General features: G+C 40.6%; 2 protein-coding genes across 4 annotated transcripts; one reads left to right on the top strand and one right to left on the bottom strand.

Annotated features, from left to right (window-relative positions):
• Window positions 1-119: 119 nt before the first annotated feature.
• LOC117492606 (MICAL-like protein 1) lies at window positions 120-10546 on the bottom strand. Of its 3 annotated transcripts, none has more exons than XM_034142959.1 (15): window positions 9806-10546; window positions 9292-9340; window positions 8635-8776; window positions 8057-8142; window positions 7824-7966; window positions 5607-6193; window positions 5460-5505; window positions 3281-3791; window positions 2881-3003; window positions 2410-2536; window positions 2225-2315; window positions 2065-2138; window positions 1139-1253; window positions 635-681; window positions 120-502 (listed from the first exon to the last, which is right to left on the bottom strand). In XM_034142959.1, the coding sequence occupies exons 1-15, from the start codon at window positions 9964-9966 to the stop codon at window positions 378-380; spliced, it is 2427 nt and encodes an 808-aa protein (XP_033998850.1). In that variant the 5' UTR covers window positions 9967-10546; the 3' UTR covers window positions 120-377. The 3 variants fall into 3 exon arrangements, with proteins under 3 accessions (XP_033998850.1, XP_033998848.1, XP_033998847.1); XM_034142957.1 differs by having other exon boundaries at window positions 3281-3788; window positions 8057-8145; window positions 9806-10545; XM_034142956.1 differs by having other exon boundaries at window positions 8057-8145; window positions 9806-10544.
• A 550-nt stretch (window positions 10547-11096) lies between these two features.
• Window positions 11097-25520, top strand: LOC117492605 (ADP-ribosylation factor-binding protein GGA1-like). Its single transcript, XM_034142955.1, is given in 18 exon segments — window positions 11097-11204; window positions 12981-13065; window positions 13930-14005; window positions 14220-14318; window positions 14422-14545; window positions 14720-14820; window positions 14996-15076; window positions 15820-15957; window positions 17073-17154; window positions 19278-19391; window positions 19504-19647; window positions 19954-20027; window positions 20156-20230; window positions 20232-20365; window positions 22036-22259; window positions 23148-23317; window positions 23409-23519; window positions 24512-25520. Coding segments are annotated over 18 exon segments (1989 nt in total). The 5' UTR covers window positions 11097-11161; the 3' UTR covers window positions 24626-25520.
• Window positions 25521-27885: the final 2365 nt, after the last annotated feature.

Below are 27885 nucleotides of genomic sequence, written 5' to 3'. Positions count from 1 at the left end.
CATATTATTATTATTATTATTATTATTTGTAGTTCTGTTCTCCAGTATTGTTCCTTTCCATCGTGCATCTCAAAGCAAAGTGAACTTTTTTCACATAGACACAACATGCACATTTCCCATATACATATTTATTGCATACTATAACAAATGTAATCAAATAAAACATAAATATATTACATACAGGAGATAGGGAAAGTAAATGAACAGCATAGAGAATATGTACACCGATAAAACTGAAACATTAATATTAGAGAATAACAAGTCTATGTTACCGAGCTGCTCTTCAAAGTAAAATAAAAAAGGTTTTTCATGTTGTTATCAGATTCCACTTTTATCCTCTCAGAGTATGAGTTGTTGTCAGCAGTTGTGATAATACTTCAGCTCTTTTTGTCCACAGAGTCTTTGTTGCTCTCTGCTTTGTGATTCAGCATCTTAAACATCTTCGCCGGCTTGAACTTTCCTTTTGACTTCTTTAGGTCCTTCAGTCCTTCTTTCTGGAAATCTGGGGAGAGATATTTGCAGTTAGGTGCAGAAAAAAGTATTTTATAGAGCAAACATGTGTTTCAGAAGATCCAAACACATACTGACAGAATGAAAAAGGAGGGACTTCAAGATATAGGACACATATTCTCACCTTTGTTCTTCCTCATGGCTTCCAAATGCATATCTTCTTCACTTTCCCTATGCAAAACAACAAAGTTGAATGTATGCTTCTCAACATAAAACCTATGAATGTGAAAGCCCAATGTATTTTTGTTGATTAGCATTTTAAGAATGAATAGGGTTACAGGGCAAACATAACAACATGAGAAACAGTTCAAATCTAAAATACATTAAAAACTAAATAACAGTCTGAACAACACTCTCTTACATTTTGGCTACATGGTCTGTTTTGGTTATAATCAAGTGAAGATCAACTATGTATGGCTTGTCAATTGATGTACAATAGTAGAGACTAAGCTGAATACTAGTAGCTTTGAACTGTTCAATCTAACCTATCAATGTACCAAATGTATTGTCTATGTGTCTTCAATACAAATATAAAAAAAAAATGAAATAACAAACCTCAAATCAGAAAAAGATTAAAAAAAGGAAAACTGGGAAAGAAATGTATTTATTAATAATTTTTTCTTCACACCTCTGCCTGTCCTGATCCAAGCTGCCTACAATCTGGTTCCTCTGCTCGATGACGGCGACCAGCTCGTCCATCAGCTGCCCCTCCAGCCCCCGATCCTCCTCACTCCAGTCACTCTCTGAATGAGAAGAGGACAGAGTGTAAGTTTAACAAAATAAAAAGCACCACAAATCACTTCTTTGCACTGCATCGCATTGAACGCTTTCCCCCCTTCTACTCCAGTAGGACTCAGATGAGGGGGTTGAACTTTTCCTTGTACATGTGATGTTTTGGTGTTGTTGTTATGTTGTTGTTTTTTTGTTTTGTTTCTTTCCGTTACCTGTCAAGTGGGAACTTGAGGAAGTTGTTTTTTTTGGTACGTTTTGTGTTTCTCTTATTTTCCTACGATACTGTTATGATTGGCTGTGAATAAGAAAATATGAAGGACAGAACATCTATTTTCTTTTTTTGAAAGGGGCGGGTCATCTAAGATTATTTTCTTCTCCCAGCTCCTTTTCGGGTATTGTGTGATATAGTCAGAGACATGTTTTGCAAATAATTGTTATACATTAAGTTGTGCACACCATGAACGGAACAAATAATGATGAAATTAAATTAAATGAAACACATTCAGGAAACTGTCCGAATCAAGTTTTTTGCAATTCACACACACAAGGAATTTGCTTTGGTGTATGATGGTGCATACATAAACACAATAAATGATTTAAATTGTAATAAAAGGAGCAAATATAGAACTAAGTATTACCAAAGCACTTTTTACAAGCTGGTACAACAGTACACATTATGATTACATATGGGTTATCAATACATGAACCCCTCCAGAGTTTCCCCCAGTGATGCCGATGCTTGTTGAGATAAATAATTATGCTATTATTGTCCTATACGTTATATAAAGAAGGTGACAAAGTGATGAATAAAGTAACACTGACCTGGTTTGTTAAGGAGACATCTGAGCTCGTACTCCACATCTGCCTGCCTCTCCTCCAACTTCTGCTGCTTCGTCCTGGGAAATAAATGTTTAAACAATCAATAAGTGTTGGAGAAGTAATGAAAAGTAATGGCACAACTCATTATGGTTCGTGAACTTACAGATAAAACAGCTCTGTTCCTCTGTGCACCAGAACATGTCTCTCATGGTTCAGAGAGAACCACTCCATTAGCATCTGTTCCTCCTCTTTATCTGTAACAAAACGAATATATTTCTTTAACATATTTAGTATTCACATAACAAGTGTAAGATTCTATCTATAAGCAGTAGTAATTATTAGTCGAACCGTTCTTGTAGTCTCTCAGATTCCTCTCCAGCTCGACCCCTCTTTGTTCCAGATCCTCCAGATGTTTATCCAGCTCACTCATCTCCAGCTGCAGATCTGCTGAGGACGCATTCTGGTCCGTCTGCACCTGTCACGAAACATACATATAGTGTACATTTGAATGTATTTTTTACAGAATATAATACATAAGTGTAGAGTTGATTTTACTAGATACAAATAATCAAATAGCACAACCTAAAACATAATTTATACTAGTTAATGCAACATAAACATTAATGCAGAAGCAATATTAATCCCAAAACACCATATATAAAAAAGGGCCAAGGAACAATTTACTGCAAAATGAATACATTTACCTTTTTTTCTACTACAAGTACATTTTACTGATACGGCTTAGAAATGTGTCACTTGGGTGAAGTTTTGAATGCCGAACTTTTGCATATATTGTTATTACTGTTACTGTTACTGTACCTTCCTCTTGATGAGTGGGAAGCCATGTCCGGGGGCCGGGGCCCTCGCAGACTGCAGGGTCTGAAAGGTTTTAGATTTGGGTATTCCAGGTTTCCGATCAAAGGGATTCTCTTTGCAGGCCACCTAGAAATAGAAAGAACATTTGCTATGGTAGGGCATGTTAAACTTATGTCATGTCTTGAGGAAAATGCTCCCATTAGCTCTCATCATCTCAAGGTTCAAGGCTTTTATTGTCATTTGTACATTCTTAGGTCACAGGCTGCTCCAACAGTGCAACACAATAAAACAGATAATAGTGCAAGTAAATAAAATAAAATTGAATATAATAGAAATTGTGCAGAATAGTCTATATACAAGTAGTTGGAATATTGATATATATAAGTTGCATCTCTTTCCATACCTTACTTGAACTTGACATGACCTGATCAGATTCAGTTTCCTCCGTCAAGTCAAAACTGGAAAGGGAACTTTGAGAGCGGGCAGATGTGATGGCCGGCACAGAGAGACTTCTGGGTAAAATGTGACTCTGTGTTTCCTCTGAAATGGCATTTGTCCCTGCTGCTTCTGCTTCAGTCACATCCAGGGGTGAACCTCCCGTCTTTCCAGTTTCATCCAAATCTGATAAACTGAGTTGACTGGTATCTCCAGCTTGTTCTACAGCCTGAGGTTTAGCACCCTCTTCCTCCTTGGGGTCCTCCTCCCCCTCCTCCTCCCCCTCCTCCTCTCCAAACGGATTGGGAGCGGGCACTTGGGGTTTGTACCATGTTCTCCTCTGGTTAAAGCCAGATTTGGATCGAGGGGTGGGGACCGGAGGAGGAGCGGGGGGCAGCTGGGTCCAGGGCCCCGGGTGGACGATGGTGATCCAGGGATGGTTGGACTGTACTTTAGGGTTTCCTCTGCTCGGGCTGCTGCTACGAGGTGAAAAACAAGACATTACATGGCTTTCAGTGAGGAAGAACTCACTTATTATGGCAAATCACATATTTTATAACAGGGTATATGCAGGAATCCTGAAGTCAAATGTAAGACCTTTTAAGACCTTTTTTAAGACCCTTTCCATACATTTTAAGACCTCATCGCCACTTTGAGTTTTAACCGGTTACATTGGCGACACACTTTACCTCACATTGACTATATACAGTATTGATTGTCCTTCCTCCTTATCTTCCAACCATTTGGACGCAAACTTGCATTTCCCCATAACGATGTTGTTTAACAACCGGCGCAAACGGACCATCGCGCGCTATCAAGCAGTGAGCGTGCGATGTCCTGTTCAGATGACGTCACATCCAACGGGATGCCATAAATAAACTACACAGAATCACACTACACACCTACGCAATGATTACATTCAGGCAAACTGTAGAATACAACCTCTTTGGACAATTTATATACTTATTGAAAACAAGCTACAAAATGTAATACCTTGGAAAATGCCGTTTAATACTTTTTTATAGCCTTCATTTTCGCTAAATTGATTTATCAACTTTGAATACTTTTTAAGACCCCGCGGACACCCTGATATAGATATTTTAACAACATTTAGATTTTATGTTATTTAATTTCCCTTTTTCTTAATTTGTATTCCCTGATTACGGAAGCTCTGAGAAGCAAATTAGATAAATTATTTTGGTTATGTTTGAAAGTCTGGTCTCAAAAGTATTTGCTCCTGTGATTATGAATTAAAAAAAAGTTTAAAAAAAAACAGTTTTTGCCATGATAATCTCGCCTTGAAAAAAGCCTTGAATGTTTGTGCAGACTAGAATAAATTGCTTTATAAAAGAAAGACACGAAAATGAGGTAACATAATTGACTACCAAGCCCGGCATGTGTTCCTTGTGTTTAAAGGTGGGGTAGGTAAGTTTGAGAAACCGGCTCGAGATACACTTTTTGTTATATTCCATGGAATGCTCTTAACATCCCGATAGCAATGAATATCTGAAGTGCTTTGACAAAAAATACATAAAAAAATGTAATCTGTGGAAGCCGTAGTACTGTAAAAAGCACGACCAATCAGTTTAGCCGGCCCGGCTAAAATAACTGGATGGCCTACCTGCCTGTCAGCCTTCCATCTGTGCACAAACTTATCTCGTGCCCTCATTGGTCATGTGCGCGTTCGTGTGTGTTGGAGGAGGGGCTCTGTAAGGAAGAGGCAGATTTTTTCCGGTTGTGTATTTTCAAATTTTAGCGATCTCGAACCGGTTTCTCCAAAATTACCTACCCCACCTTTAAGGTGCCACGTGTAATACAACAAAAAGCTGGAAGAATATATGAATAATTGTAGTCCTCCTTGGACCATGAGGAAGTGGTGCACATCGGCCTCATGTTGCAAAAATAAGTAATTTCAACATCGAAAACAAAATAATCCTTAAAAAATTATTAAAATTAAAAAATGTGTTTGACTTGCCTTTCATTGCATACAATAATGCAACATAAATAGTTCTGATCTCATCAATACTGAATAAATGAAAAGCTGTATGTTTAAGAGGAATACAAGAACACCAATAACTGAATTTCGTTGATGTGATGACAATAAAGATATTCTATTCTATTCTATATAGAAGATTGTGTGAACTCACATGTGAGATGAGTTGGGTGAACACTTGTTAGGTATTGATGAATTTCCTGCAAAGAGAAAACGAGGGGAAAAGGAAAATGTCTTCTTTCATTTCTTTCACTTAGATTATAATTATAATAAAACTCGAGCAGCTTCAGTGAAACAATACCGGCTGCAGCAGAGGCACTTTTAGTCGTCGGTGCAGTTTTGATCCTGGGAGCAGGAACAGGGACCGAGTCCAGCATCCGTCGGGGAGCAGGAACCGGACGGCTGCTTCCTTCCTCTGTGACTCGTATGCAGGGTGTAGAAAGCTCAGAGGAGTGTGTCGCCTCCTGTTGTCTCTCATCTTCTGCCAGAATGGGTGCCGCTCCACCTCCTTCACCAGTCCCGCCTTTAACAATAGGTGGAGGAAGAAGAGGAGGCGCTGGTTTCTTTTCCACGCTCTTTACTCCATCAGCTGAATCTCGGCTGCTTCTCTCTTGCTTTTCCTTCCCCTCCATCTCTGGTGTTTTAAAAACCAGTCTGTCCGCTGACTCTGTTTTTTTGCCGTAATAAGGGACGGAGGTGACGGCCAATCCCCCCAGAGAAACATAACCTTCCTGAAACTTACATTTTGGCAGGATCTCAGGAGGTGTAACTTGCTGATTTAGTTCAACACTCGGACTGTCTGTTATGTGGTGAGAGCAGATCAGAGAGCCATCCTCACTCCTCAGTGTGTACGACCCAGGTAAAAGAGTGCTGTGGCACACTTTGCACCTGGAGAACAGAAGCAAAATGTGTTTCTGTGAGGGGCAAATGAGGAAAATAAATAGTGGTTGATTTTCTAAGTCTATTTTCTCTCCTGTGTTTAAAACTTAAGAACTGGTGAAGCAAAACACATCTTTCCTTATTCCTTAAAAAACATAATTTGTTACTTGTTAGACGCTTTTATCCAAAGCGACTTACATACTCAATACGGTGGGCAATCCCCACAGGAGCAATTTGGGGTGAAGTGTCTCAGGGACACAACGACATGCTGACTGCAGTGGGGTTTGAACCTGTGCTCCCCTGATCCGAACACCAACGCACTAACCCACTGCACCACACTAACCCACTGCACCACACGAACCCACTGCACCACACTAAACCACACTAACCCATACTAACCCACTGCGCCACACTAACCCACTGCGCCACACTAACCCACTGCACCACACTAACCCACTGCACCACACTAACCCACTGCACCACACTAACCCACTGCACCACACAAACCCACTGCACCACACTAACCCATACTAACCCACTGCACCACACTAACCCACTGCACCACACTAACCCACACTAACCCATACTAACCCACTGCACAACACTAACCCATACTAACCCACTGCACCACACTAACCCACTGCACCACACTAACCCACACTAACCCACTGCGCCACACTAACCCACTGCGCCACACTAACCCACACTAACCCACTGCACCACACTAACCCACACTAACCCACTGCACCACACTAACCCACTGCGCCACACTAACCCACTGCACCACACTAACCCACTGCACCACACGAACCCACTGCGCCACACGCCTCCATTGTTGCTTTATTTTGAAAGCAGTTGGGAAAATAAGTATTAAGTGAGGAAGGAAATAAAATGTAGTTTGTTTTAATCGTCAATTCTGCAACAAGGTGCCTTAATAAGACGAAAAACATTCCAGTTTTTTCTAGGTGAGATTTATATTCTCCATGAACCCTAAACACGAGAAACATATATTGTGTTTAAGCAAGAACAATGTTTTAAGACCCATTTAGTGTTGCACTTTAGCCAAAATTAGTATTACAACAACAAACACCTCACAAAACCTTTGAAATCACATGTTTTCATATCACACAGGAGTAATAAAAAAGTAGATAAATTATCCTGAAAATACTTTTGCCAACTTGTTTTTAAACACACAAGAGAAAACCTTTCAGATCAAATTAAGAAACATTTCCACATTCTCCTTTTCTGATTTCCCTCTCAGGGCTCCCGTACTTCCTTTACATGTATCCGCTTATCCACAGAGGGAAAATGTAAACCCATTATTGACCTCCACCGATCCGTCTAAATAGCTCACATGAACTATAATCCAAATGCACTGAAGAAAATCCTTTGACGATTAAAAAACAACAAACCCAGTTCTCTCCTCACGCTGTACGACCTTTCACACATAGATCCCTTCAGCTATAAGCATATGAGTGGGGGGAGTGTCAAATATGTTCACTGTGGTCACAAGAAACACATTTGAAACGCATTGTGACGTGTGAACTGCAGCCTCTTTCGACCACATGTACACACAGTGTGGATAAACCGGATCCAGATATAACAGAAGCCTATGATTTGTTACCTTGTGAACTGTTACCTGAAACAGCTGCGATGGAAGACCTTTCCGTCCATTAAATGTCTCTGTATGAGGTGGACAGAGTTAAAACACAAACTACACACTGTGCACGGCCTCGTGTTGGACAGACGATCTTCTCTACCGGTTTCAAGATCAGTCGGGTTCTGAAAAGAGAAGAGAAATCCAGCGAATAAGGATATGGAAACAGGAAACAGAAGCGATCAGATTGGGAATATAACGTGCGTTCAGATTACCTTCAGGGGCTTCAGACCATCGGGGGTTTTACTCTTTGTGAGGTTGTTCAGGAAAGTGACGTGGGGTGATTTCAGACTGGGAAGACCTGCTGCAAAGTCAAGAGAAAACATACAAATGGAGCACAAACTCAGTTGTTATTATACACAGTACAATACACACGCATGCACAGGACAGGACCTATACACATTAGTTCTGAATACATGTACAAGCAGATGGATTTTTCTGTCATGGAGAGGTGTCAGAGTAATCAGGCGAACAAATGAAACACATCCCATGATTAAAAACACATTTCTTTGGGCTTTAAAGTAGTTGGACACAGTTGGGATAATGTTAGTACACAGCTCATCTAAATATATAAGAAAGGTCTAGTTGTTTTCAGGAAAAAAATGCGATATTTTTCAAGATCATTTTCCAAAGGGGCATGAATTTGTGCATCTACATCACATGTATAATCCTAGGTACTTGTTATTGTTTTTCACTTAAGATAATAAACCTTAGATTTATAATTTCTGCAAGTATGTATGAACAAAAGCAACTGACAAAGAGCTATAAAACAGAAAACAGACATTGTACTCACCATAAGACTTCCTGTTGAAGAAGTGGTAGTACTGGGAGATGTAGGTGATGACGCTCAGAGAGTCGGGCACCTTGTTGGACACCAGGTCCTTCGGGTCCAGTAGCGCAGGGAGGCCCAGCTTCCTCTCCGCAGTCTCAAAGGCCTGAAAGGAAAAAGAAAAACAGTGGATGAAAGATGCTGATTAAAAAAAAGGAAGTTGTATAACAAAACATGCTCTGGACTTTTTTTTTTTAAGTTAGTAATGGTCCAAAAATGTGTTAACTGTTGTCCTTGTGTCAAATTTGGGCCATTTTCAGATGTTTTTATTTCATAAAAAGTGGCTATTTTATGAAATTGCTGAAAAGATTATGATCACTACTTTGAATTATTGCCTTTTTTTTTATCAAAATCAATAGAATCTGTGGTCTTCTTTTTTGTGAAATCATTCAAAATGTTTGCATTTTTTGTGAAAATTAGGTCTATTGACCATAAATTCCATTACAAAAAAAACTGTAAAAGCTACAGAGTTGTATCTGAGATTTGGGTGATGATGTAACCATATGCTTTATAAAGACTCAAACTGGGAGGACAACACGTGCACAGTAGACGGGAATTGGACATAAAGGTTAAAAGATAAATGCTAGCATTGTTGCTTGTGTGCAAACAGAAATGACTCACCAGTTTGTTGTTTTGATAGACATTATCTTTGGAGAGGGAGCTGAAATCTCTGGTGAAGCAAGTAGAGACATTGATTAACTGATGACGAAAACAGTTGCCTATTGGTAAAGCAACATGCAGGAAAAATCACAGATCAAATTAAATGAATCCAGCTCAAACGTTGTACGTAAAAAGGTTAAAAACAAACCAACTTAATCCCATTAAACTGGACAAGAAAAGGTTAAGCAGAGAGACAGGGAGAGATTAAGCACAGGAGAGCAGATTAGACACAGTGGGAGGTCCAGATTAGATTTAACTATGAATCTGGTGAAACCACAGACAAGAAAACACATGACTCTTAGGAAAGGACCCCAAAATCAATGTGTTTACAAGGTTATAAGGAACAAATTGTTCCTTATAACCTTGTAAACACATTGATAATGTACATTGTTCCGAACAATGTACATTATACCTACCTGAGGGTGAGTGCGCACAGCCATCACAGCTCGATGAAGCTACAAACAGGTCTACTTACATCAAGTCAGGTCGGTGTTTGTGGATGATGGCACAGAAAGCAAGTCCATCTCTGAATGAAGTTGACATGTTCCTAATTTCCACATCGGGGTAGTTGGCGCATGTGCAGCGGCACCACTCTCGTAAAGTCTTCGGTGATGCCATTTCTGTGCGATTTGACATGTCGGCTTGCTGAAGAACATGGCACTTTATAAATGAAAGGAGATCAAATCATCCGGACAGGTTTGGCTCTCAGGAGGAAACAGGAAATGAGCACCTAGTACCCATGCAGCAACTTTTTCTGTGCAGAAAACTTGCGGCCACACTTGCGCATCGAGTTGGTGAAGCAACAGGTAGGAAGGAAGATAGTTTCCCCTGTTTCGTTGTCATATAAAAAACATAGATAAAATCAAAGTGTCCGTGCATTAAAGCTACTTCAACCTGCTTTCCAGCCACAACTAACGGTTTCCCTCACGCTCACTATAGCGGTAACACAATGGCATATTTTTTTTTACCACAGACTTGTGCATGTACCGAGTTATCGTCCAATAAAAAGATGTGAAATCATCCAATGACTCACTCAGGTATATTTCCATAAAGGAGATCGCACTTTAAATCAAATCCCGTTACTCTCTGTAGTCCTTCTGGTTGTGCTCCATTTACTCACTGATGTGCACAATAGCTGCCTCTAGAGGGAGACACAGCTTCTCTATAATTAGGAAGGGGAGGTTTCTAATTACAGTCTCTTATTTTGTTGAAAAGTATTGAACCTGTCTAGTCTTGCAAAACATAACACGCAAAACGTTTAATGCGTAGGTATAAAACTAAAATTAGTGTACAAGGTCTAAATAGTTACATTCTTGTTGCCACACAAACCGAATGGCGTGGTTTTATTTTTGAAGGACTTGGTATCCGGTTCTGGTTCCGTTTGTTTGCGTGACGTACATCATAGAAATGTAATTACTAGAATGAGAATTATTATTATTATTACGATTATTATGATTATGATTATTATTATATAATAGACTCTGTATGTATTTATGTTAGTACATTATTTTCGCCTGAAATGCATCATGTATTCATGGGCATTGGCGTTCATTTGGCATGGTGCCCTTACAAAATAATTAGATGAATGAGAGAACAATGCTTTTATTACATTAATATCAGTTATTGTACACCAATAATAGTTATTACTTTCAATAAACATGTGATTATTACATTAGACTGTATATATAAAGGATTATTACAGCAAACTATCATTACCTGTATGAATCATGTCCATGTGTTCTATCTATGCACTCTCGTTCTGTGTCTCGTCTGCCTCTACGTGCCCCTTGCTGATCTCGCGAGACCAACGCACCACATAAATCTCGCAGTGATGGCTGCGCCGCCCGACACGGAGAGTTTGGAGTCTCGTATCAGTGAGTCATTTTAAACTAATTCTACGGAGCATGTGTTGTCTGCAAACTCGGACACTCGCACATTATTACCCGTGAGTTGTTTCGGATGACATGACAGCTCACCCGAGTCCCGGCAGTTGGGACTCGGACCCTTCCGTCACATCCAGGATGCTAAAGCTAAGCTAGTTGTCAACACACAACACAGCCAGGCGTAGCTTTAGCTTCTCGGCTCGGTAGCTCACCTGAGGTTAGGTAATGGGAGACACTACCACAGGGCTCCCATTGTTGAGTCCCAGACATTGAATTATGATTAAGTAAAAGCTATGGCCTTGTGAGAAAGTTCTAGATGTGACAGTGGCAGTGAGCTAGCAGCTGTTAGCACCTTCCCTGTGTATTTCTCTGCTCGGTGGCAGGCTGGGTGATGTGGCAGTGACTTGATACATTTTAAATCATGCAGTCACTAGCAAAGCATGGAGGCCTTCTCAGCATTTTATTAGGGACTTGGCTAAAGTTTTTTGTGTATGACATAAAGCTTTAACATTTTGACTCAACGTATGTAAATATAATTCAAGATTCAAAGAGCTTATTGTCATATGCACAGTAGCTACAGTGTAGTTATTGCAATGACAATCTTAACTCCCAGGCTCCTTCAACAATACAACATAAATATATATAAGAGATAATACAATTAAACAACAAAAATAGTGCAAAAGAACAAAACAGAATATCAATAAAGTTGTGCAAGAGAATGATGCAACTGACCATTGTGCAAGTAATGCAGGAGAAGTTAACTGTATCCATGTAAAATAGACTAAGAGAAGGTAAAAATAGAGTGTAAAATGAAATACTGTACAAAAATAAAGTTGTGCTACTAATGTGAAGAAGATGTTTTCGGAGTGAAAATGGTGAGGCTGTCATTCAATGTTTAATCTACGAGACAGCATTAATTAATTAAAATTCATGCTAACTAATATAATGTGAACAATAAACCAAATAATAGACACCCTCATCAAAGATATAATGTTTTTGTTGTGGTTCTGTTGAACTGCGTAGTATTTAGAGGTGTCACACATATTCTGTTGTTATTGGTACAAAACAAGTGTTTAGAAATAATAACTGAGAGTTTAGTTTAGTTTTAGTTTATTTTTTTTTTTCGAGCGTGTAAAACCAAAGAAAATACAAATGAAACAAAAGGTGATACAGACATGATACAGTACTATACAAATGAATGCAATAACAAAACGAAACATTTAATTAATAATTGAATAATCTGCAGTATCATTGTCTGATATCAATAAACAATAAACAAAGCTTTAGCTAATTACACGTCCGAAAAGGGGTCGGAAGAAGTTTACACTTATTTAATCCGACCCCTTCTCCCTTTTTTATTTTTATTTTTATTTATTTTTACATCTTAATATATGTTAACATACAATACAAACGTATACTTATAATCTTGAATAATTTATATAATCATTCATATAATATATACAGGCGAGTTAGGACAATGGTCTCTATATATTTATATATATATATATACATACACAAATTCATACAAACACAAATTCATAAATAAAATACAAAACAAGAATATAAACAGTTATGGATTTAGAGTTAAACTGTACATTTCATACAGATTGAAAGTCATTTTTATATAACACAATAACAACAACAACTGTAACCAACATGTCGGAGATATATGTCATCTAATAGAATTACCATGTTGATATAATACTGTAAAGTTAAGGGGACATCTGTTTCCTCTCAGGACTGACATGCCATTTTCTTAATTTCCAGACAGAGCCACAAACCCTCTGAACAGAGACACCGACTGGAGCAGCATCCATGCCTTCTGTGACCAGCTCAACAATGACCTGGAGGGGTGAGAGGACATGTTGCTTCATACATTTATTATGGGTTGGATGGAGTCAAGTGTTTTAAAGGTCACCTATTATGCAAAATCCACTTGTTCATGTCTCTTCTACATCACCATGTGTCCCCTCTTCTTCATGTCTCTTCTACATCAACATGTGTCCCCTCTTCTTCATGTCTCTTCTACATCAACATGTGTCCCCTCTTCTTCATGTCTCTTCTACATCAACATGTGTCCCCTCTACTTCATGTCTCTTCTACATCAACATGTGTCCCTTCTGTGTAAAGAGACTCTGAAAGTTTCAGGAACAAAGATTCTCTCTCTTTTTGTCCTGATCCATTTATAAAAAAACCTGTCTGAAAATGAGCTGATCAGATTTTGGCCCCTTTATGATGTCATAACGATGTGTTGGCTTGTGTAACCATTAGCCAATCAGCAACCAAGGTAACCCCCCCACCCCCCTTATCACCTGAATCTCCTCCTAGAGCACCATTGTGTTCTTTTTAACCAAATATCTCTCAGAGGGGCGTGGGGAGGGGCTCCTTATTTTCATCTAAAGTAACAGACAGAGAATCAGCACTTTTGAAACAGGGCTGAAACAGAGGGGATTATGGGATGCTGCAATGGTCTGTTTGGTGTTTGGAGCCAAACACTTCAGAGACATGTTCTGTATATATCTGAGACCTATAATATATTGATGAAAAACAGTATAATATGGGACCTTTAATTGTGTAAACCCCAGCTATGATAACAACATATATTTTCTGCTGCAGAAGTCTTGCCTGGTAAACTACCATCCCACAACATGATTACGTAAAAAAGGGACTGCAGCACACTATTGACAATCGTTTTGTTTTGTGTCTTGTGTTTCAGACCCCAGCTGGCCACCAGACTGCTGGCTCATAAGATCCAGTCTCCTCAGGAGTGGGAGGCCATGCAGGCGCTGCTGGTGAGTCCAATCTGATCCAGGATCTGTTAGTCACAGTTTTGTAATATTTAATAGTTCAACATGATTTTTGTTGCCAGGAACTAAACCTACATTTAGCCATACCTTTTTGTCTAAATATGTATTCAATATATGAGAGTGGCATCACTTTAGAATATGACATTGTTGTTATCAGATTGGATTTAGTTTTAGCATTTTGTATTGTATTCTTCTCTAGGTTCTGGAGAACTGTATGAAGAGCTGTGGGAAAAGGTTTCACAGTGAAGTGGGCAAATTCCGGTTTCTCAATGAACTCATCAAAGTAGTTTCTCCAAAGGTACGATTCTACAAGTGTCTCTTTCATTATTTCTAGGTTTTTCAGACCCCTTTTTTGGTTTGTAAATAACTTCTTTGTTCTCCTCTATTCGCCCCCCCCTCAGTACCTGGGCTCACGGTCACCTGAGCCGGTAAAAAATAAGGTTCTGGAGTTGATCTTCAGCTGGACTCTGGGTTTACCTGATGAGGCCAAGATCACAGACGCTTATCAGATGCTGAAGAAACAAGGTGAGCGGGCGTCAGAAGTCATTATTGATACACAGTGAGAAGGAACTGCAGCTAAAAAGTACATTTTTAAGAGTAGCTTCGAGACAATTCTTCACATAGTATTAATGGCTTAATCTACTTATATCAACAGTGATGATTAACACCTTTTTGTTTGTCATATTCTGTGTTTGTCAGGTATTATTAAACAAGACCCCGAGCTGCCGCCTGACAAACTCCTGACCCTTCCTCCTCCCAGACCCAAGAATGCGATTTTTGAGGACGAGGAGAAGTCAAAAGTAAGGATTTTTCTGTGAAATAATACAGTTATTTTAACGGATGCTTAGTAGCTTGAGAATAATGTGACCTAACCCAGTTTCTTTCCCACGGTACATGCTGTCTTTTTTTAATTATCGTCTCTCTTTTGTGATTTATGAAACCTGTTCACTTATTGTTTTCGGCGTCTTTCATCAGATGCTGTCTCGCCTGTTGAACAGCTCGCACCCCGATGACCTAAAAGCTGCCAACAAACTCATCAAGGAGATGGTCCAAGAGGTACTTCTTTTAAAAATCACACTTCTGTCATACATTATCCGCATGTTCACTTTTTAGTGCTGAAGATAGTAGTCGGTGTGTGTTTTTTAAGAAAAGGAGTGACATACCAGAGAGCTGCACTTGAGAGCAGGAATGAGGAAGTGGGTTGGTTGCTTTCAGGGAGGCTTTGTGTGTCACTGGCAGAGTGGTTCAGCAGGAATTCAGAGAAAAAGCCTTTTATTATTTTAAGTTTGTTACTGCTATTCTTCAAATTAGTTTATTTTGTATTTCTTTTCCGAATCAGAATACTTTATTGATTTTGGGGTAATTGGGTTTTGTGACAGTTGTTTCATTTTAGAATTTATTAACCCTCCGTTATCACTGTGGACGTTTTTGTAGTAGAAAGTTAAAATGTTACAATAGGATTTCAAATGTAATGTCCAACTAAAATAAAATATAATTCAAATATTTATTTAAACCTAATAAGAATCAGAATACCTTTATTAGTCCCGCAGAGGGGAAATGTACAGTTAAGTTCAAATGTGCACATTGTACTACAATATATATAACATGTATAATATAATACAAACAGTGGACTATTTGTATTAGTTCCACAGTGAAGTAGTAGAAAGTTAAAATGTTACAATATTACGATAACACAAATCCTATTCTCTGCAGCTTGCTTCATAACAGGTCATTTCCCCGTGTGTCTGCTCTGAGGCTCTGTGTGCACTTTGTGAACGTGTGTCTCCTCTCTGTTTCAGGATCAGAAGCGAGCGGAGAAGGTTTCGAAGCGAGTGAACGCCATCCAGGAGGTGAACGAGAGCGTCTCTCTGCTGACTCAGCTCCTGCAGGACCACGAGCCCACCGCCGACAATCAGAGCAACGCCGAGCTGCTGCAGGTGAGACTTTCATTATCTCACTATTATAAAGTATAACTGAACTGTGCCTGTGGCTGTGTATGTATTATTATGTACAATTATTTGTATTTTCTTTTTGTTCTTATGATGGCTAAAATTGGATGACCATTTTAGTTTTCACGTCATACAGAATTCAGGGTTCTTACGGTCATTAAAAACCTGGAAAAGTCATGGAAATTCAAAATGCTAATTCCAGGCCCTGGAAAAGTTATGGAAAACAATATTTTTCCCAAAGTTTTGGAAAAGTCATGGAAATTTAACAAAAATTGCATCAAATATAATTTATATTTTATCTAATCGCCAAAATAGTAATACTATAATGATAATACATACTGTATCGTATAGTAATGAAACATAAAATGGCATTTAAAGGTGGGGTAGGTAAGTTTGAGAAACCGGCTCGAGATACACTTTTTGTTATATTCCATGGAATGCTCTTAACATCCCGATAGCAATGAATATCTTAAGTGCTTTGACAAAAAATCCATAAAGAAATGTCATCTGTGGAAGCCGTAGTACTGTAAAAAGCCCGACCAATCATTTTAGCCGGCCCGGCTAAAATAACTGGATGGCCTACCTGCCTGTCAGCCTTCCATCTGTGCACAAACTTATCTCGTGCCCTCATTGGTCATGTGTATTTTCAAATTCTAGCGATCTCGAGCCGGTTTCTCAAACTTACCTACCCCACCTTTAACTGACGAGGTATTTTGCTGGTGAGAGATTTGAGTTGCTTTAGCCTGTAGAAGCTAGTAAGCCTACTATTTGATTTGTTTTAGATAGGCACAACATGTTTCATATGCAGACCTTATTTTCCTGTTCCATGTGGTACCGCTGAGAAAGAGTAATTTTTTTGGTCATGGAAAATTAGGTAAAGGTCATGGAGAAGTCATTGAAAATCATTGGTGAAAAAGTGTATGAACCCTGAGAATTGTAAATTGCATGAAATGATGAGCTGTTTTGTTTCATGTATGTTTTGTGTGTGTGAGGACCCCAGGAAGAATAGCCAATGCTAGTGCTAATGGGGATCCTAATAAAGAATAGAGAGGTTACACTGCACAGTGTTTATCTCAGGTGTTTAATATACTGTGTTTGATCAGGACCTGTACCAGCGCTGTGAGAAAATGAGACCTACACTGTTCAGACTGGCGAGCGACACGGAGGACAACGACGAGGCTCTGGGTGAGCGATGTTTTTATTTATCTGCTGTTAAAATGCTGAAATAAATGAATGACAACCGCTTGTTCAACCGCTGCAGAAATGTTTCTATTCCTCATCAGGCAAAGCAAAAGACACAAAGTTCGTTGCATACGTTTAACTGTCCAGGTGTTTTTTTATCTTCTTGCTCTTACAAAGTTGAGCCTGATAAGAGCGCCAGAGACACGCCCACCATGTCATTGTAGAAACATAGGAGATAATCAATGATCTCCACATGTGTCTTTACTGTCTTTTATATCTGGGACTGCCATTTTCTTTAATTATTTATGCATATTTGGAATTCATTTCACATTGAAAACGTTGAGACGGGAATGGACATACAAAAAACCAAATAATAATGGTGTGAATCTTTGCATTTTTTTTATTTATTGTATTTACACGATTTAACATCCTTTTAAAAATCACACAGAAATGCTTAACTGTACATTGAGTTGGTAGATTCTAGGGATGCTCCGATCGATCGGCCGATACTCACTCTCTGCCGATCGATCAGTGCTCTCTATAAAGGCCGATCAGGAGAGCCGATCACATGACGTAAAATACATGACACTTTTCTCTGTGCGCGGCAAAACAAGCTCGCCAAAATGGCTTCACCAGTCTGGCAGTATTTTAAGGTGTCCGAAAATGACAGTAAAATAGCGGTATGCAACGTGTGTGAAGCAGAAATCCTGCAGCTCCGCCCGCTGTGACGGACCGGTGAGCGGAGCAAAACACACACGAAGAGTTAGACCTAACACACTTAGCTATTTTATCTACCTCTGGAACAAGCTAAACTAGTTATAAATATATTTATTACATGGCTTAGTTGAATACTCGATTCTGATTGGTCAATTCAGAACATGTGACACGTTGTTAATCCAGAACAGACAGACCGCTGTCAAGGACTTATTGACCGTTGTTAAGGACGCTCACATCTGCACAAACAAGTCCGGTCGATTGAACTGTATACAGTTTGGCCGAAAAGCAAACTGCATGCAGTTTGCTTTTCAAACTGACAAGACAAGAGCGACAAGAAAACAGCGGAGAAGTAACGGGCAGAAACCCTCCTTTTTACGCAGCGGTCCAGACATAGACATCAAACGGCGACACATATTCAGTTGCCAGTTACTTTGGCATTAGGGCAGGGATATCTAGATACTTTCCAAGGTTTGACATAATGAACTGTGCTACTTTTAAAGCAAGCAACGATGTTTTCAAATCTGTAATCAAAAAGCTCCGCCTTCCTGCCGTTGCGTTGCTACGTTTTTTTTTTCAAACGGTAACAACGGACTATTTTCCTTAGCGGATGCATGTCAATTTAAATCAATACATACAACTATTTTTTAAATCAATAAAATCATTTTCTAAATCCATAAAAGCATTTAAATTAATAGTGGGAGTCATATCATTACTTTGTTGAGAATGTGGCCGTGTAATAAGCGGGATAATGTGCAGCGACGTGGTCATTATGGGGAAAAGAACACCTTCATGCAGATCTAGATCCCTCCGCTTCGCGTCGGGCTCCTGATCAGCCTGTCTGTGTTCTTTTCCCCATAATGACCACGTCGCTGCACATTATCCCTTACTTATTCTTCACTGTCGGGTCACTCATTACTGGATCAGTGAGCTGCATGAGATACTGACAGGCTGTCAGGAGAGGGAGAGAGGGAGAGAGAGCTCTTCCGCTCATTTCTCCCGTGTTATTATCCAAAGTTAATGTAAACTTGAATAATGTACTTCATTTGAATGTAATAATTATGTTGGTTGTTGTTTGGGGAAGCGCCAGTGAATGAGCCCCATTAACTGAGTTTTAAACATCACTTTAAATGGAAGATCCCCATAGGCCCCGCCCACTCGATCGGATCGGCGATCCATATCGGCCGATACTGATTCCGGCGATCGGCCCCAAAATTCCCGATCGGAGCATCCCTAGTAGATTCCTTCGTAAAATACTTGTTATATAATTGCTTGAATTTTACAAGTTGTGAATTCAGAATCTTAGAAGATGAAAATCTAAATTCTTCTTGATCTTGAATCTATTTTGACCCCCCCCCACCCTTATCCACCAGCCTTGATAATAACCCCTGCTTCCCTCCTCCTGTCCCCAGCTGAGATCCTGCAGGCCAACGACACCCTGACTCAGGTCATCAACCAGTACAAGCAGCAGGTGAAGGGGGAGATCGTCAACGGCAACAACACGTTAAACACACACAAGCAAACAGGTGGGAAGAGCTGAGTGCAGAAACACAGAGTGCTGTCTTTTCATTGTCATAACTACACTGTAGCTATGTACACATGACAATAAAAGCCTTGAACCTGATTGTTTCCTCTCAGGAGGGACGGCCCTGCTGGATCTGTCGGGGTTGGACACATCGCCTCAGTCGCCGCCATCTTTCCCAGAGTTCCCCACTCCCACAGACAACGCCCCCTCGCAGGAGATGGGGATCAGTCTCCTGGACGACGAGCTCATGTCACTCGGTAACAGCATCGCCTACAAATATTGAGTTATTATTCATAGGCCTTTAGTTCTTTATAATAATAATAATAATACATTTGATTTATATAGCGCTTTTCCTGGTGCTCGAAACACTTTACAAGCAAGTAAAGAAGAAAAATAACAAAAGTCAAAAGTGCTAAGCTAGGTGGAATAAGGGCGAGGGGTTAGTGGATTAGGAGTTGAAGGCAAGAGTGAAAGGGTGAGTTTTGAATGATGTGAGAGTGTTGGCATGTTACGAGTTGAACCATAGTCCTACATAGTTGTGTAACTCTTTGTGCATCCCACAGGTTTAAGTGAAGGAACACACACCTCCAACCCCCCCTCACAACCTGAAGACTCCACAGCCTGGGACTCCTTCCAGGTGAGCAAAGGGAGGATTCTTTACACTCTTAAACATGCACCCCCTTAAACAGTCACGTTAAAAGGCTCTGAATACATCTCCAATATAATCAGCGAGACATCCATCTTCTCACACTCTCTCTTCTTCAGTCCTCTGACAGTATAGACGCAGACATCCCAGCAGCCCCGAGCCTCCTCCTGACTCCGGACCCCCCCCTCCCTCTCTCTCCCCCTCTCCTCCCTCTCTCTCCCCCTCTCCCCCGTCTCAACCCCCGGTAACTCCGCCCTGGACGAGTTGGACCTGCTGGGGAAGACGCTGATGCAGCAGTCCCTGCCTCCAGAGGACCAGCAGGTCAAATGGTAATTAAAAAAACTCTGTTCTACTGTGACAATAGCTGTGGGAAATAGCTTCAAATAAGCACTTAAAGGTCCCATGTCATGCTTTTCTGGTTATCACCCGTCCCCTTGTGTGTTATGAAGCTTTTTCTGCATGTAAACGGTCTGCAGAGTCACAAACCCTCAAAGTACACCCTGTAGCGAGTAAAACTCTAACACAGAAAAGACCAGTCTATGCTGCCCCAGAACGCCTCGTTGGAGATTTCTCTTTTTCCATTGTTTACTTCTTGGGTATAGTGACGTATTTCGGGTATAGTGACGTAACGTCCGCAGTGACGTTACGTCCGCGGAGCTGTTACGTTTGGACCAATCCGCGGACTTCCTCACACACGCACTCGGCGGGACGTTGCGAGGCTCGCTGCTGCGAGGAGTGGGACACTGTGAGCTGGCTCACTGGTGTGGGGTCGGCGAGACAGCGAGACACCGCGGAACTCAGCCTGAGCACACACACAAACTCCCAGCCAGGCTGCGGGTGTGTTTCGGGCTGGGTTTCGCTGTGTCTCGCTGTCTCGCAGACGGCCACTGGGCTCACAGGGAGGGGGGGGTAGGAGCTCCAACAAGCCGTTTAGGACAGAGAGTGAATACACATACTATACAGAGATGCTGTATGAGAAACCAATGTGAGTTTGGAAAATTGCACAATATACATTTATTTTAGTAGACCTCAACAATGTAATTATGATCAGTAGAAATGGCCATGACATGGGATCTTTAAAGCACTTTGGAATACATGTTTAGTTTAAGTACAGTAGCAGCTGCTGTTGGTAAAAGATTTCTGTCTATTTTTCTAAATAAGAGCCCTAAAACCAACCAATGAACTTTATACTAGGGTTGGGTATCGTTTGGATTTTAACGATTCCGGTTCTTTGAGAGGGTAAAAATAAGTCCCATGCCAATTTAACTGGGAGAAAAATATATTATGAAAACATTAAGTCAAATCTGTATTCCTATTTACAAATTGAATACAATTATATAAAAATAATCTCTGCATTGTTGATACGGTACACAACAGCTTTATGCTTTGACTATGTTTTTCCTCACATTTCTGTTGGGGAATAATTTGCTTAGGTATTCAACCTTTCACACAGTTCGTCATTTTCTCCTTTCACTGTCTCCTTTCCCACGGCATAGGTCTACGGCCTTGGGTATTGCTGCTATCTCTCTTAAGGAGGGGCAGCTTGGGCGCATTGTTGTTGCTTATGACCGAGGACAAGCTGCCATGAGATAGTTTATTGTTCAGGGACGAAGGTTCCCTGGCGCACATTCTTTTCTATGGACGAGAGCTCTAGTTAGATTCAGGGCCCATATTTGTTTAGTCTCGCTGATAAAGAATGTTGATTATTAAACTCTGAACTAGTTAAAACCTGGAGCTACAGGAGGGTTCTTCAGAATTGATTGTGGCAGCTCAACCGCTGTGTCAACTCGTGGCCCGTGACATGTCTTGTGAATTCTCCGGCCGAAGCTCCAAATAAACCGTCAGTGTCTCTCTCTGAGTCCTGACTCCAATTGCTTCAGAAGTTTCCCCCACAATTACAAGATGTTGTATATTAACGCTTCGTGCATTCAAGCTGTTGCCATTGTGTGAGAGGGTAAAAGCACACACTAATGAATTAAGTTCATTTCTCTTTTTCCAGGGACAAGCAGCTGTGCAAACCCACTCTGAGAGATCTGCAGAGCAAGTCTGGGTGCACCATCACCCCCATCCCCATCCCCACCTTCGTATCCGACCCCCCCGCTCCTCTGCTCAGCTCTCAGCCCAGCCTCGCAGCCTCGTTGCTGGAAATGTCCCCGACTCACACCGAGGCTGCAGAAGTCTCACTGACGGATGTTTTTGTACCGCTAGAATCCATTAAGCCCAGTAAGTCAACTTGATAGCTTTATGCCTCTGCGTTAAGGGAGAACAGATTAATCGATCAGTGCAGGGTTGAGTTGTAAAACCCCTGAAATGAGATCGCGTTTCTGCATTTCCAGGCTCCTTCTTCTCAAAGTTAATGTTTTTCGATTAAAAGCCTGAAATAAGGTCTGTGGTAAACACAAGTTTACGAGATATTCACGTGTCAGTAAACACCCCACTGGTGAATGTCTGAAGCTTCTATGTGTCTTAAAAACAGCGGTTGCTAACAAGTGTCTAAATGAGACGACTAAACGTCATCACGATGAACATTAGCCGCCTTTAGCTTAGCGGTGGTGACGTGAAGTCATGTGATCTTGCTGTAGTTCCTTTATAGCCTAACGTTAGCTTTTCACTTCTGGCGAATTACATTTTAACAATCACAAAGTGGAGTTAATATGTGGAGATTATCCTACTGAACAAAACACATAAGTATCATAAACGTGTGTTTGCCACAGAGATTATTTTCTGCAATATTCCAAAATCAAATGAAAAATATCCCATTGGCTTTCTGTTGAAGCTTTCTGTTCCCTTGTTTTGCTAACTTCCGTGTCGGCCTACAAAAACACATCCTCCCTGCGCCCCTGTATTAGATCATATTAATAAAGCTTTATTTAAATAGTACATTTCATACAACACATGCAGCTCAAAGTTTCAAACAAGAAATTCCCCTCAGATTATTTGTTAAGAATTTAAAAGGTACATGCAGCAAAATATAACATTTGATCAGGTTCATAGACACAAGTGGGTCAAATGTATGATAATAAAAATAATGGTTTCTCTCTGACAGATAAGACAACTGAGTCATTGCAACAATATACAATATAAACTATATATCCCCTCCTCTCCCTGCAGGCAGTCTGTTACCGGTGACGGTGTTTGACGGACACAGTCTGCGGGTTCTCTTCCACTTCGCTCGGGACTCGCCCCCCTCCCGCCCCGACGTGCTGGTGGTGATCATCTCCATGCTGTCCTCCGCCCCGCTCCCCGTCTCCAACATTAACTTCCAGACTGCGGCTCCAAAGGTCAGCGCTGAGAGAGTTCAGAGGTTCGTCTTGTAAAGACGTGTCTCAGAGAAGCAAGGAAGTTGATCTTGTTTTCCTGTTCCTCCTGTAGTGTATGGCGGTGAAGCTGCAGCCTCCGTCAGGAACAGAGCTCCCGGCGTTCAACCCCGTCCTCCCTCCTGCTGCCGTCACACAGATCCTGCTGCTGGCCAACCCAAACAAGGTGAGGGGGACAACAGGGGGCTTCCTTTAAAGGTCACCTATTATGCAGAATCCACTTCTTCATGTCTCTTCTACATCAACATGTCTTTTTGTCCTGATCCATTTATATAAAAACCTGTCTGAAAATGAGCTGATCAGATTTTGGCCACTTTATGATGTCATAACGATGTTTTGGCTTGTGTAACCATTAGCCAATCAGCAACCAAGGTAACCCCCCCCACCTTATCACCTGAATCTCCTCCTAGAGCACCATTGTGTTCTTTTTAACCAAATCTCTCTCAGAGGGGCGTGGGGAGGGGCTCCTTATTTTCATCTGAAGTAACAGACAGAGAATCAGCACTTTGGAAACAGGACTGAAACAGAGGGGATTATGGGATGCTGCAATGATCTGTTTGGTGTTTGGAGCCAAACACTTCAGAGACATGTTCTGTATATATCTGAGACCTATAATATATTGATGAAAAACAGTATAATAGGGGACCTTTAAAGGTACTACCTCATGAAAGGCCCTCCACTGGACTTTTATTGTACAAAGAAGACGGTCACCTCAAAGTTGTACTTGTATGCACGTAGTCCCATAGTTCTGATATTTTTTCTTACAAATAGCTATTTTAATAATCTGACACAATCATATTTTTCTCTTAGATTTAAAACGTAGATCTCAGAGTTTTTTTCTAGATAAATAACCCCCCCCCCCCGTTAATTGGAATATCATTTTCTTAACGTACAATGGGCCCTTAAGTCTGAAATTCACTTATACTGTCTTTTCTGATGCTTTCAATTTATTCCGATTTAACTATAAGGTTGATTCTATAACAGTGACACTGCTAAGTAGAAGTTCACTTCCATATAAATGTTTCATACAAAATGACACTTGAGTTATTTAATTGTCTCTGGTCAAATTAACCATAAAAGTCCCAAAGAGGCTACCTGGGTGTTTATCTAAAATGTAACCCCCCCCCTCTCTCTCTCTCCTCCTCCTGTGTGTTTCAGGACAAAGTGCAGCTGCAGTACACCCTGACCTTCACCATGGGGGGGCAGCAGCAGCACAGTGAGGCCGGCGCTGTAGAACAGTTTCCTCCTGCAGAGACATGGGGGAGCCTATAGCACTCAGACTCAAACACCACCTGACAGACTTTCAGACTCCGCCTCCTTCCAACTCTTCATACGCTCCTTTCCTAAAAACACTCTTTGATTCTTTTCCTCACGCTCAGTCAGTGCAGCGTGTGTTTGCTTTGCTCTGTGTCTAGTCTGCTGTGCTTTAAAACAAAAAGCTGCAACATGCTTTCTCCCCCAAAGTCCTGCAGTCTTGTCTCATTTCTTTCTTTGAAGACGGTGCTACGAAGGATGAAGAAAACATCAAACTTGTGCACTTGTGTTTTCCACTAAGTCAGTTTAAATCACCTCTGCATGTAAAATCCAGCACACCGAGAGAGAGGACGATACAGAGATGCAGCTCATCTTAGTTTGCGACGTGTACTTTGTGTAGTGTGTGTTTTGTGAGGATTATTACTTTGACTGAGTCTACTCTTTGATTTGCACAGAATGATTTTTGATTGTACCGTTTCCTGTCTTTTCTTTAACGATCATTTACTGTCTGCCATACGTGCCTATTTTCCCCTTCTAACATATTTTAACTTGTATTGCGTTTTAGTTTCTCTTCAGATCCATATAACCTTAAATTCTTAATATATTCAAAACATTTTTTTAGTAGTTGCATTTAATCGTTTCTTTAGCTTGTAATTTAAGCATTTATTATTTCAGCATTTATCTGGTGAAGATCATTGAAGGTGAGATGAACCCAGATGTTTCTACAGACTGTGATGCATGAACACTTCCTCCTCCTCCTCCTCATCACATTCCTCCGCTCTACTCATAATACGACCGCTCTGTAAATACCAAAGATGGCGGTCCTGTTCTGTACATTTGACTCGTGCAAAGAGCATAACACTGGTAAAATATTCAAAATGGGTAATAAAGTTTTTTTTCTTGGTGACCTGAAGGCTTGTTCTTTCGTGTTTGTTGGTCACGTGAAAACTTCCTGATAAAATACCGTAAGCGACATTTAGCGGGTTTTAGCGTCAAGGATTTAAAGACCACGCACAGTGAAACAAGAAGACGTTCAGTAAACTGTAAAAAAAGGGATTTACTGTTTGCTAGGAACATTTCAAAACATCGCTGCTGTTGAGACTTGCCCTCTCACTAAATAAGTAATGTATGGTGCAGCAAACACACTTAGAAATCTGAATAGAGTGTGTATTCAGTGTGTTGTGTGTGTGTATAGAGAGTGTATTCAGTGTGTTGTGTGTGTGTGTGTGTATAGAGCAGGGGTGGGCAAACTTTTTGGCTCGGGGGCCACTATGAGTTTTAAACGGGCCGGGCCAGCAGATCATTGAAAAAATATTTAGCTGTCCACTCATTAAACACTCGGCACTCATTGTCGACTTTTCTTTTCTTTGGTCCACTCATTGTTACAGATGCAGGTTCAAAGGTGAATTAGGTTCAAAGGTGAGTCATTGCGTCATCGTTTGCGTCATGACGTCATTTATATGTTATTGTTATATGTCCATGTTTGTGTCTTTAGCCTGTACGAAAAAGAAAAAAAATTATGAAATGAGGAATCTGAAATGTGAAGCTAAAGGGGTTTAATCCTCCAGATGGAAACCCCTCAGTATATTAAAGGTTTTCAAGTTTTTCATTGCCATATCTACACTGTAGCTAATGTGCACATGACAATAAATCCTCGAAACTTGAAACAGGAAATACACATTTCCACTGATACATGTAACACTCTTTATTCAACTCAGTTGATGCTGAACACTATCACAGTTCTTCCTCAGCGTGCTTCATGTTTTTGGTGTCACTAAAACTACAATGTAACCGAGTAAAAGGCAATCAGAGTCTGAAACATGATTTAAATGATTATATGAAAATTTGACACGACAATGCTGAACACTAACACAGTTTTTCCTCAGAGTGCTTCATGTTTTTGTGACACTAGTAGTAGAAAGGGATGTCGTTCATCCACTATTGTATCTGTTCTATTTGTTCTATGTCCTATATATATATATATTCATGTTGCACTGTTGGAGGAGCCTGTGTGTTGAGACATCCATTTGTGGATAGCCTGGAGGCAGGCAGTTCAAAATGGAAACTGATGTTGTGTTTACGGATGATGTGGTCAAGAGGGAGCATGTAAACAGAAAAGAGAAGTGGACCCAGTACTGATCCTTGGGGTACCACCTCTTTACCATCTTAGTGCATCGTTTACCAATTTACAGCCATTCATAGAGAGGCTGCCATACAAGGAGCCCACTGCTCAGAGAAACTAACATCCACACATCGGCCATCGGAAGCAGCTCGGAGTTAAGTATCTTGCCCAATTTGCATCAGGATCAAACCCCCAACCTGTCCATTGGTAGAAAACCTCTCTACATCACAGTCCCAGTCCCCCAAACTGGTATCTGGACCACCTCAACTCTAACCAAAACACTGCTTCGTGACAGTTGTTTACAATTAAATGCAAAGAAATGAAGTGTATTTTAGTCAATTTTCCGCGATAAGTATCTCAACTTTGACCTAACCCTCTGGCCGACAGATGTTCTTTCTCTTATCTGTTTCTTTATAAGAGAAGATTCACCAATTCGGGGGTCCTTCTGGGTCTATCTCCAGCTTTCAGTGAGCAGGCCTCACACACTCAGTGGCGACTGGTCATTAGGGGCCTTTAAAGTGGACCTATCATGCTATATTTGAAACATATATTGTAGGGCCAAACCTATATAAAACATGTCTGTGAAGTTTTTTTTTCAAAATACCAAACAGATCATGCATTTTAGCCATGCTTCATTTGCTCTTTTCCAGCCCTGTTTTTGCAAGGGCTGATTCTGCTTTTGTAGCAGACTACAGCGCCACTTACAGGCCTGGCATATGTACTACAGCGTCTCCAGCGCTTTCGAGCGGTCTCTCATTCCCCTGATAGGTGGAGAGTTGCCCATATAGGCGGAGCACCCCTTTTCTGACGTCAGAAAAATTCAAATAATAATCAGCTCCGTTGCAGCCCCGTTTTTAGAGATTTGGGTATGGAGGAAAAGAGAGAGTGTTGTGTTTTCTGACACTTGGTGAGTTCCCTGACAGACCGGGGACACATATTCATGTATAAAAGACGTACAAAAGTGCATTTTGCATGATAGGTCCCCTTTAATTCAGTTTTTTTTTCTCTAAAACTCTTAGTTTTGCTTGATTCTGAGAAAGCGTTGCTTTATATTTATGAAACAAAACTAATCCCATACAGCAGGTTGCCTATCACCGGCAGCGCGCTCGGTGCCGGAGGTAGACTCACGTGTTTATGGTTCCTCCGGCTCAGCAGC

The sequence above is a fragment of the Trematomus bernacchii genome, unplaced genomic scaffold (genome assembly GCF_902827165.1).
Source record: "Trematomus bernacchii unplaced genomic scaffold, fTreBer1.1, whole genome shotgun sequence".
In the NCBI taxonomy this organism is placed as follows: Eukaryota; Metazoa; Chordata; class Actinopteri; order Perciformes; family Nototheniidae; genus Trematomus; species Trematomus bernacchii.
The sequence above is the reverse complement of the archived record's forward strand: the minus strand, read 5'-3'. Positions and strand labels throughout refer to the sequence as shown.

What these genes read in the sequence shown, in the direction of transcription:
- LOC117492606 (XM_034142956.1), bottom strand. Translation starts at nt 9,966, where the DNA reads ATGTCAAATCGCACAGAAATGGCATCACCGAAGACTTTACGAGAGTGG. An exon ending in AAACACCGACCTGACTTGAT is followed by an intron (nt 9,341 to 9,805) that starts GTAAGTAGACCT and finishes TTGCTTCACCAG; the next exon opens with AGATTTCAGCTCCCTCTCCA. An exon ending in AAGTGCCTCTGCTGCAGCCG is followed by an intron (nt 5,506 to 5,606) that starts GTATTGTTTCAC and finishes TTCTCTTTGCAG; the next exon opens with GAAATTCATCAATACCTAAC.